We start from the raw sequence: 11,844 nt of genomic DNA, 5'->3' as shown, positions 1-11,844 counted from the left end.
AGCATGCAGAGCCCACAAGGGTGGAGGCCTGACACCTGGTGGCAGCCATTTTCCAACTTCTTCCCTCTTGTGGCTCTAAGGTTTAGCTCTCTTCTGTTTCTTTTATTTTTCACAAGGCTCAATGGCCAAATTCTCTGTTTTTACTCAGGCTTTTATTTTAAACCCCCTTTTCTAATTATCCTTTACAAGAGTGATTTAACATCTTTCTAATGAAAGTTAAAATCTTTATGATTTAGGAAAGGATAATGGGTGTTCTTTGGGTAGAATAAGAATTTCATGGGTAGGGAGGTTTTACTGCATCTAAAGAACACATTCCTCCTGACACATTTTTTTTCTTACTTTATACATCGAAGGGAGGAATGTGCAGTCAGCCAAATAGTAACAACTTATATTCATTTCAATCAAGGAAGGGGGTTTGTTCTGAATTATAGTCAGTTTATTTGTGTGACTCCTTTAAGTGTTTTTATTCCCCTTTCCCCATAAATTGTTTTTATATACAACCTGTGTGGAGTTCTGTTGTCATAATTTTAGTTACATATTTACTTTAATGAGCCATTTTGCCATAGTCAGAAACTGAAGTATTAGGCCACATAAAATTTTTTCTGAAGATCTCAAAATCTTTGGCCCTAGTTATACCTCCTATTCTACAAATAATTGTTATCCTACTTTTGATTGACCTGAAGAGACTGAGAAATTACCTGAAGTCCTTCTAAAGCTCAGAGATCAGTCAGTAGCTGTGCTTCCTATCACCTAGGACAATGCTTAGCCTTCACATTTCTGTAACAACAAGCCATTCCCCAGGCTTCAGGCCTTAGAGCTCTCTTTCTTTCTTCTTAAGATTTTATTTTTATTTATTTGACGCAGAGAGAGACAGAGAGAGAGGGCGTGCGCACAAGCAGGGGGAGGGGAGAGAGAGAAGCAGACTCCCCGATGAGCAGAGAGCCCAGTGCGGAGCTCTGTCCCAGGATGCTGGGATCATGCCCTGTGACCAAGGCAGATGTTTGACCGACTGAGCCACCAAAGCACCCCTGGAGCTCTATTTCTAAGTACTTTCTTTCTCAGAAGAGCTTATTACACTTTGAATTGTCACCTTTAAGACATGTGGTGATTTTCACTTTTGGCAGAGCACTAACTTGAGTCATTGAATGTCTCAGGCTGATGTGATAGCTTCTTAAGTGATAGTGGTAGCAGCAGTCTGCCTGGTGCCCACACAGCACCACAACTTCTTTATTCTTTGCTTGTCATGAAGATAGGAACTTTCCTGCATTGATAGACACATTCTTTCCTAGGGAAATGTCAGTTGATGGTGCTTATAATGGATTGAAGAAGTCTAAGAGGATGAGCATTCCTAGCCTGAGAATCAGAAGCTTTATTGTAAGAAAAATTGGCCTATGTGCTCTCACTTCAGGCATTTTGCCCAGGTTGTTAATGATCTTATGGGGACTGAAGAAAAAGAAGACTTTTATGACAGACTTCTTGAAAAACATCCTGTGGCAATTTCTTTGGGATATCACTAGATTGAAAAATTTCTTCATTGCAGGATTATAATGTTTAATATATTGATGTGTGTATTTAATTTCTTTTTATATCTTTTGTTACTGTGGCATAATTGATATGTGTCATACTGGTTTCTGGTGTACAACTTAATTATTCTTTGTATATTGCAAAATGCTCACAGTAAGATCTAGTTAACATCCATCACAGCACACAAATTTTTTTTCTTGTGATGAGAGCTTTTAAGACCTGCTTCTCTCAGCAACTTTCATTTTTTAATTATGTTCAGTTAGCCACTTTATAGTACATCATCAGTTTTTGATACAGTGTTCAACAATTAATTAGTTGTATCTGACACCCAGTGCTCATCACCACATGTGCTCTCCTTAACACCCATCATGTGGTTGTCGCATCCTCCCACCCCCACTCCCTTCTGTAACCCTCAGTTTGTTTCCTGGCGTCAATAGTCTCTCATGGTTTGTCTCCCTCAGATTTCTTCACGTTCAGTTTTCCCTCCCTTCCCCTGTGGTCCTCCATGCTGTTCCTTATGTTCCACGCATGAGTGAAACCATATGATAATTGTCTTTCTCTGCTTGACTTATTTCACTTAGCGTAATCCCCTCCATTTCCATCCACGTTGATGCAAATGGTGGGTAGTCATCCTTTCTGACAGCTGAGTAGTATTCCCTTGTATATATGGACCACATCTTTATCCATTCATCTGTTGAAGGGCATCTCGGTTCCTTCTATAGTTTGGCTCTTGTGGACATTGCTGCTATGAACATTAGGATGCAGGTGCCCCTTCTTTTCACTACATCTGTATCTTTAGGGTAAATACCCAGTAGTGCAATTGCTGGGTCATAGGGTAGCTAGCTCTGTTCTTAACATCTTGAGGAACCTCCATACTGTTTTCCAGAGTGGCTGCACCAGCTTGCATTCCCACCAACAGTCTAAGAGAGTTTCTTAGCAACTTTCAAATATGCATCACCATGCTGTATACTACATTCCAGGACTTATTTATTTTATAACTGGAAGTGTGTACCTTTTGACCACCTTCACTATTTTGCTCACTCCCAGCCCCTGCTACTAATTTTGGTTTTATTTTTTGAATTCCATAAAATCATATAGTATTTGCCTTTCTTAGTCTGCTTATTTCGCTTAGCATAATGCCCTAAAGATCTGTCTGTATTGTTACAGATGGCAAAATTTCCTTTTTTATGACTGGATAATATTCCATTACCATATATACCACATTTTCTTTATCCATTCATTCATTAGTGCACACGTAGGTTGCTTCCATGTCTTGACTACTATAATGCTGCAAGAAACGTAGGGTTGCATATATCTTTTTGAGTTAGTGTTTTCATTTCCTTTGGTTAAGTACCCAGAAGTGGAATTACTGGATCATATGATAGTTCTGTTTTTATTTTTTGAGGAACCTCCATACTGTTTTCCATAGCATCTGCATCAATTTACATTCCCACCAGCTGCACTAGTGTTCCCTTTTCTCCACATCCTCACCAGCACTCGTTATTTCTACTCTTTTTGATGATAGTCATTCTGACTGGTAAGAGGTAATATTTCATTGTCCTTTTCATTTCCTTAATGATTAATAATGTTGAGCATCTTTTTATGTATTTTTGGCCATGTGTATCTTCTTTGGAAAAATGTCTATTTCAGACCCTCTGCCTATTTCTTAAGATTTTTTTTTCTGATGAGTTGTAGAAGTTCCTTCCTTATATGTTTTAGATGTTAATCCTTTATCAGATACAACATTTGCAAGTATTTAATACCATTCAGTGGGTTTGCTTTTTATTTTATTGATGGTTTCCTTTGCTATGCAGGAACTTTGTAATTTGACGTAGTCCCATTTGTTTATTTCTGCTTTTGTTGCCTTTGTTTTTTTGTGTTAGATCCAAAAATTCATCACTAAGATTGATGTCAAGAAGCTTTCTGCCAATGTTTTCTTCTAGGAGTCTTATAGTTTTTATGTCTTATATGTAAGTCTTATTCCATCTTGAATTACTTATTTTTTTAATGTATGATATAAGATACTGGTCCAATTTCATTCTTTTGCATGTGCCGGTCCAGTTTTCCCAGCACTGAATTTCTCTCTTAGAACTGCTTTTGCTGCATTCGATAAGTTTTGATATATTTCCATTTTCATTCGTCACATTATTTTTTGATTTCCCTTTTAAGATTTCCTTTTTTGACCTATTGACTGTTTGGTATCCTGTTGTTTAATCTCCACGTACTTGTGAATTTTCTAGTTTCCTTTTCGTGATTGGTTTCTAGTTTCTTACCATTATGGTCAGAAAAGATGCTTGATATTATTTTAATCTTCTTAAGTTTATTAAGACTTGTTTTGTGGCCTAAACTGTGATCCACTCTGGAAAATGTTCCCTGAGGAGAATGTGTTCTGTTACTTTTGGATAGAATGTTCTGTATATATGTTAAGTCCATCTGGTCTAATGTATTGTTTAAGGCAACTGTTTCCTCATTAATTTTCCATCTGTATGGTCTATCCACTGATGAAAGTGGGGTGTTAGAGTCCTTTGCTATTATATTGCTATATATTTCTCCTTTGTGATCAAATATATGTTTTCTATTTGCTTTTATGTTTGCATTAATATTTACTTTATATCTTTAGGTGCTCTATGTTGGATGCATAAATATTTGCAAATATTGTATCCCCTTGTTGGCTTGACCCCCCCCTTTTTAAAAGATTTTATTTATTTATTTGTCAGAGAGAGAGAGAGAGAGTGAGAGTGCACAAGCAGGCAGAGTGGTAGGCAGAGGCGAGAGAGAAGAAGGCTCCCTGCAGAGCAAGGAACTATATGTGGGAGTAGATCCCAGGATTCTGGGATCATGACCTGAGCTAAAGGCAGTGGCTTAACTGACTGAGCCACCCAGGTGTCCCTGACCCCTTTATTATTTATAATGACCTTCTTTATCTCATTACTATCTTAACTGCTATCAGAGAAAACACTTTATCTACCCCACCTTTACTTTGGTTTCCATTTTCATGGAATATCTTTTTCTATCCCTTCACTTTCAGTGTGTGTGTGTGTGTTCTTAACATCTGAAGCGAGTCTCCTGTAGGAAGCGTAAGATACGTCTTGGTTGGGGAGCCTGGGTGGCTCAGTGGGTTAAAGCCTCTGCCTTCAGCTCAGGTCGTGATCCCAGTGTCCTGGAATCTAGCCCAGCATCAGGCTCTCTGCTCAGTGGGGAGCCTGCTTCCTCCTCTCTCTCTGCCTGCCTCTCTGCCTACTTGTGATCTCTGTCAAATAAATGAATAAAAAAATCTTAAAAAAAAAAAAAGATAGGTCTTGGTTTTTATCTCTTCAGCCACTCTGTGTCTTTTTATTGGATAATTTAGTCTCTACATTTAAAGTATTTATTGATAGGCATGTGCTAATTGTCATTTTGTTAATTTGTTCTCATTGTTTAGAAATGCTTTTTCCCTTCTCTTGCCCCTTTTCTTTGTGATTTGATTATTTTCTATAGCAGTATGTTTAGATTCCTTTAGCTTTCATGTGTCTACTATTGGTTTCTGCTTTGTGGGTACCATCAGGCTTATAGCTTACATAATACAAGTTATGTTGATAAGTCTACTTTAAGTTGATAAGGACTTTAGTATATGTGCTGCCTTAAATTTGCACACATACTTTTTTACTCTACCCACCATTTTGTTTTTCATGTTAGCTTTATATTTTGTGTGTCCCTTAACTAATTATTGTTGTTACAGTTATTTTATTCCTTTTGTCTTTTAACCCATTCTAGCTTTATAGGTGATTAATCTACTGCCTTTATTATTTACCTATAACAGTGAAATTCATACTTTCATATGTTTTCCTGCCACTAATTAGTGTCATTTCCTTTCACCTTAAGAAAGTCCCTTTAACTTTTCTTGTAAGGTTGGTTTAATGGTGACAGACTTCAACTTTTGTCTGGAAAACTCTTTTATCCTCTTTCAGTTCTGAATGGTAACTGGGTAGTATGGTTTTGATCAGACTTTTTTTTCCTTTCAACGCTTTGAATATATCATGCCAGTTCTCTGGCCTGCCAAGTTTTCGCTGAAAAATCTGATAGTCTTATGGGACTTCCCTTGTATGTAACAAGTTTTTTTTCTCTTGCTGCTTTTAAGATTTTTTTTTTTTTTGTCTTTAACTTTTGACAGTTCAGTTATAATATGTTTTGGTGTGGGTCTCTTTGAGTTCATCTTTTTTGGAACTCATGGCCTTCTTGGATCTGGATGTTTATTTCCCTTTCCAAGTTAGGGAAGTTTTCAGCTCTTAGTTCTTGAAGTAAATTTTCTGACTCCTCTCTTTTTTTCCCCCTGAGACGCCTATACTGCAGATGTTGATCAGCTTGATGTTGTCTCATGAGTCCCATAAGCTATCTTCACTCTTCATTTTTCTTTTTGCTGCCATAATTGAACATGTTCCTGTGCTCTAGCCTCAAGTTTACCGATCCTTTTTTCTTCATCTACTCTTTTTCCCCATCATCTTCTCCAATTTTTTCTCTCTAGTCTGCTGTTAAGCCTCTCTATTATATTTTTCAGCTCAGTTATTGTATTCTTCAGCTCTGTGACTTCTCTTTCCTGTACTGACTCATATTTTCTTTCTCTTTATGGAAGTTTATACTTTTTTCATTCATTCTTTTCCTGAGCTTGGTGAGCATCTTTATGAATGTTATTTGAACTCTTAATAGGTAAGTCACTTAATTCCATTATATTAAGGTCTTTTTTTCTGATGTTTTATCTTGTTCTTTCCTTTAGAATGTATTTCTGTGTTTGTTCATTTTCCTTGACACTCCTGGTTTTTATGCATTGGATAAAATAGCCACCTCTCCCAGTCTTGAAGGAGTAGCCTTGTGTAGGAGATGAATTTTATTGTCCAACCCAGTCTTAGCTCAAACCTTTGTTATTGTCCAAGCAGCCTACTTCATCCTTAGTGGCTCCTGGTAGTTGAGGCTGTGCCAAGACCTGTCATTGTGCTAACCGGAGAAGCTCAGTTAGCACCTAGATTTAGGCTGTTTGAAAGCCATATTCTTAGCAACATTTAAAGTATGCAGATATATCTCTTTTGGGGGAAGACTGGGACTAGAGCATATCTGCTGCTTCTGCGCTGAATACTGAACTGAATAGCCAGTTAAGAGCTGTTTCTTTGTTTGCCACTATTCTGTTGAGCCCATGAACACAAACCCTGTTGGCCAGTAGGGCCAGGCTGTCAAGGGATATGCTCTCTGGAAAGAAGCTGGGAAAGCAGGAGTACCAGATGTAGATACACGCTCCTTTCTTGAAAATAACTGGTGAACTGAGGTAGGGCGGAGGGAGAGCTTGAAGATGTGCAGTGGTGGCCTTTCTGGTCTCTGGAGGAGACTGTAGTCAGCCTCTGGTAGTGTCTTTAATTACAAGCCTCCCCTCAGGGCACAGCTATGAAGACAAGCTAATTGTCCCTTTCACAGAGAGACTGGCAGTGCTTTTCAGTGTGCTCTCTTTTGTGTCTTGGCTGGGGAGTCTTAGGGGTTATATATTGGGAATAGCTGGTTAAGAACCGTTTCTCACTAGTCTTATGGGACTCATGAACATAAATCCTCTGGCCCCAGAGCCAGGCTGTCAAGGGGTGTCGGCTGGGCAACATGCACAAACCAGGGCCTCAGACATGTGCACAGGTTCCTCTTGGGAAGATGCCAGCAACCTGGAGTGAGGCAGAGGGAGAGTGTCAAGATAGTGCCTGGCCTTGGAGGTCTCTGGAGAGGATTAAAGTTGGCCCTTAGATGTGTGTTTCATTAGAAGCCTGCCGCTCAGGCTACATCTGTAAGGATAAGCAAATAGTCCTCTCTTCCAGGAAGACTGTGTTACATTCTGCCCCTGTTCCGCTCTTGGGCTATAGGTGGTTAAGAACTGTTTTTCTCTTACAGTCACTGTTACAGGGATCTGCCTCCACTAGCCACCATAGCCAGGCAATCAAGAGGTATCTCCTGGGCGGCAGCTGCAAAAACCAGGGTGCCAGACATTTGCACAAGCTTCTTTCTGGAAATACTAATGACCCAGAGCGAGGCAGAGGGTGAGCTTAGAGATGGTTGGTACTCAGCAGCCTTAGTCTTCAGATTATTTCAGTATACCCCTGGATGTTTATTAAATTAGGCGCCTACCACTCAGGCTGATGCTTTAAGATAAGCAAATAGGCTTCTTTCATAGAAAGACTGGTCCCTAGGGTGGGTGACCCTGTTGGAGCCTTTAAGGACTATTTGTCAGATTGTTATAGCCTTGTGGTCTTGTGGCTGTAGGCCCCACTAGCTTGTGAAGCTAGATATTCTTGGGGCTTGTCTTTCGGGTGCAGGTCTTAAGAGTTGGGGGTACTAATAAAATCTTTAAAAAAAGTTGGGGTGCTCATGTGTTCAAATCCTTTGATCCCGTGGCTGAAGTCTGGGATTTTGAGTTCCCTCTTGATTGTAGGTTACTGTGTCAGGGGCGGCATTTAGGGCAAGATTGCCTCTTACATGTGTTTGATGTGGGTTGTCTCATTCACCTAATGTGTAGCAATCAGTCGGTTAGTTTTGGGGTTTCTTTTAGAAGAAATTGTTATGTATGTTGTTGATTTGGTGTGTCTGTGGGAGGAGGTGGGTTCAGGATCCTGTCATCCATCTTGAACCAGAGCTCTATTTAATTTCATAGATGTCAAGAGATGGCATATGGTTTGGGGTCACAGTATACTTTCCCCATAGGGCATCACAGGAACCAACATTATTTACATGCATATAGGCAGAATTCTAAGATGGCTCCCAGTATTCCCACCTCCTGGTGTACACACACCTTCTCTCAGTTATCCAATCAAACACAAATTTAGATGTTGCTTTGGAGAGATTTTAATTATATTAAAAAAAAAATCAGGTCATTTAAGAAAGAGGGGTATTCCCTTGGGCTTGACCTAATCATGTGATCCCTTAGAATGGGCTGGGCCTCTGACAAGATCAAGGCATGAGAAGGATCCATTCTGAGGGAGATTCTCTTGGCTGGTCTTGAAGATGGAGGGGATGACATGGCAAGGAATGCAGATGGCCTGTAGGAGTTGAGAGTGCCCCCCTAGCCAACAGATTACATTGAGGCCTCTAGCCTACAACTGCAAGGAGATAAATTTTGTCACAACTCCTTGAACTTGGAAGAGCTCCAGATGAGAATGTAGTTCAGTGGATGTGCTGATGTTAGCCTAGTAAGACTCAGAGTGCAGAACCTAGCCCTTCTGACCTATAGACCTGTGAGCTAAGTTTATACTAATTTATGACATAAGCAACAGAAAACTAAAACAATGGAGTATTTTGCTTCACAAAATTGCAACTATTATTTGTTAAATATTTATTGATGTTAAATCCACATTACACCAGCACAACAATCCAAATAGTAGTATGATAGTACTTTTTTATAAATACAACATAAAAGGTGGCAAATAATGCTACTCAATCCCAAACCCAGCAAATTAGCAAACAGTCACATTCAGAAAAATTTGGCAAGTAAGATAGGATGTTAAGTCATCATTCTACGATATAGCTAGGTCCATGAAAGACTTTGTATGGTATCTTAAATTCCATATTAGCAATGCATACAAGTGTGGTCAAAGAAACTTGCACTACTCTGCAAAGAACATCTGCCACCCAGTGATCAAGCCTATTAGTCATTTAAAACTTGGTTGGTTGGTGTTCTTACAAAGAAGTAGAAAGCTGTACATGTGAAGCAGTAATATGAAATATATGGGGTGGTACACAGATATAAAATTATTTTAAAAAATACTATATATTGCATTAACTGAGCTAAGACAGTTCAACATTTTTATTATAAATAATGAAAGATATATGTGTTTTGCATAAGGAATACAGTGTTTTCTTTTCATAGCAAAGTACCATTAAAACCTCATGTTTTATAATATAATATCAGGCCAAATTGTTTTTTTCCTCCTTTTTAAAGTTTATTGGTTCCGACTTAAAACCATCAAGTCTGGTCAGAATCAGGTCAGTCTAGCTGTTGCAGGATCACATGCATTCAAAAATCAGTCTTTGCAGAGATGCCTTTACAGACTACCCGGAACCTAGCACCTTCTTAAGGCAAGGTTGCATGGCAGCATGGAAGTGAACTCATATTTTCCATTCACCATATCATGGTGCCATTGGAAAAAAATTGATTGTGGCACAAACCTGTTTTGTCTTTCCCAAGTCTCCATTTTCCTCCAGTAGACTAGCTCTTACAGGCAGTTTCCTCACTGATGCCAGTCTTGCAGTCTCGGTCCATTTTCCACTTGCTCAACACACCTAACCTCTTCAGCAACTACACAGACTTCAGACACTGGAACTTCCATAGCACATGTGCTCCAATCTCCCAGCTGACCCTAGATCCCCTGACATTTGAATGGCAGTGTTTTTTTTTTTACCTATACTTTAGATTACTGTTTGAAAACCAAAGAAGAGCCTGGCCTTCACCATGTCTCCTGCCTCTTCTACTTTTATCTAAATGAATACAAGTGTGCTGGTGGCATTTTCCTTCATTCTTCCTACTCCTTCCAGACCCCTCTTTCCGCTGAATACTATATGCCTTGGTCATTTTGGTGATTTGGATGTCTTTTGTGGAATGGACTGTAATACAGTTCTGCTGTATTTGGAATACTTTATATTATTTATAATTAAGTTAGCCTTTTAATATGGTTTGTAAGTAAGCTTCCTACCAAGGTAGCATGAAAAAATACTACACATAAAGAAGGTGGTTAAGAACTAAGGTATTAACCTTGTTAGAAAGCTCTCGATATTAATAAAATTTAAGGCCAGTAATTCCTTCCTTATGATTTAATATAAAACAATTTTGCAAAAACAAGGCATTTACTTGGATTTGTCATTTCCTCTTCCTTTCATTCCTATATATTGCACTTGGTTCACTGTAGCTGTCTGAACACACTGCCCACTTAGAAACATTTTAGTATTATTTGCGGTACATTTGCCTCCTGTTAAGCATTCCACACTGTCATGCTGTGTAGCACCTACAGCTAGTGTTTAAGGCACTATGGAGAATACAAATTCTGGTTACCTTTGAACAGCTGATTTCCATTAGCATTTTGGCATTTCAGATCACTTTCATCACAGAGATTCCACAAGTTTTAAGTTGGATGATGAATGAAGATTTTCTGTGCAATGTGTACATTTCTATGAGCATCACCTACTGAAACTCTAAGTTTGGTATATCAAGTAGGAAAAGTATTATTTTGGTGTTTATTTCTTATAGTCAAAGGTATGTTTTGCCCTTTACATAATGTGACAAAGGAATATGTTGTTCAAGGCAATGGCGACTGTTTCAGTGTTTCAGCGTTAACAAGAATGTTGGATTACAGGTCCTCACTTTCTACCAAGCCGGTATTCAGTGTCAGGTGAGATGGGCTGGCTTCGGGTTGGAAGGCTGCTTTGATGTCTAGTCCCTGGTCTGAAAGTGCTGCATAGCGACTGGCTGAGGGCCGTACTTTTTTTGGCTTGGTGCTCTGTGGCTGCTGATGCCACTGGGCTACAATAGAAAAGGAAAAAAAAAAAAAAAGATTTAAGAAAAAACCCTCAAGATGTCCTGGAAAGCACTTAAATGTTTCAAGTAAATACAGAATGTTTTTTCATATATACCAGGCACATGTTCTTTAGCATGGTAGAAATCCTAAAATGCAATGCAAGCACAGTTTTGCGAATTTTCCTCATATATTGCAAATTTACTTTCTGTCCAGGGTAGTGGGACTGTACAGCTAGGTAGTAAAGAAGTGTAGTTTCTTTTAAAGTTAATACTTACTGCAGCATAGGAAGTCCTTCAAAAACAGTCGCTCAGCTTCCTAATTCTCACCTCTCTCCCTCTTTAAAAAACATCTTCAAAGCACAAAATGTACAAATGTCATAATAATTACAGTAGTTAGGTACTCAGGATGGATGGTTCAGCACTAGTCAATTGGAAAGAAGTGGGCAGGAGGGAAGGTTGAGGTCACTCAATACCTGAAGAACCTCACAAAATTATTTCCTATTCAACAAGGGGTAAAATTTACTATCAGTTCTTAATTTTTTTCTAGTGGTTTTCTTTATGTCAATAGATCACATAATGCTACTGTTCTAGTCTGTGAATTCAGAAACAAGTTTCTTTAAAATGCACGTACACAAATACATATACACAGTCACAAAACTACTGCTGAGCTGCTTAAGGTATATTAAAGAGAAAAGCGCTAAGCCACAGAAAAGATGCATTCCGGATCAATGGTACACACATTTAGAGTGCAGTAAGACACTGTGGTAGGATATAACAAGAAATGTTAAAAGGCAGTCATTTGCAGAACACAGTAA

At 38.8% G+C, this 11,844-nt stretch overlaps 1 protein-coding gene across 2 annotated transcripts in view; it reads right to left on the bottom strand.

Annotated features, from left to right (window-relative positions):
• Window positions 1-8,839: 8,839 nt before the first annotated feature.
• The window catches only part of PALLD (palladin, cytoskeletal associated protein), a 387,801-nt gene continuing 384,796 nt past the window's right edge, over window positions 8,840-11,844 (bottom strand). For both annotated transcript variants that reach the window (XM_044224820.1, XM_044224821.1), the window contains one exon: window positions 8,840-11,035. In XM_044224820.1, the coding sequence (XP_044080755.1) occupies window positions 10,863-11,035 (173 nt within the window). In that variant the 3' untranslated portion in view covers window positions 8,840-10,862. The remainder of the gene's footprint in view (window positions 11,036-11,844) is intronic.

The sequence above is a fragment of the Neovison vison genome, chromosome 11 (genome assembly GCF_020171115.1).
Source record: "Neovison vison isolate M4711 chromosome 11, ASM_NN_V1, whole genome shotgun sequence".
NCBI classification, from domain to species: domain Eukaryota; kingdom Metazoa; phylum Chordata; class Mammalia; order Carnivora; family Mustelidae; genus Neogale; species Neogale vison.
The sequence above is the reverse complement of the archived record's forward strand: the minus strand, read 5'-3'. Positions and strand labels throughout refer to the sequence as shown.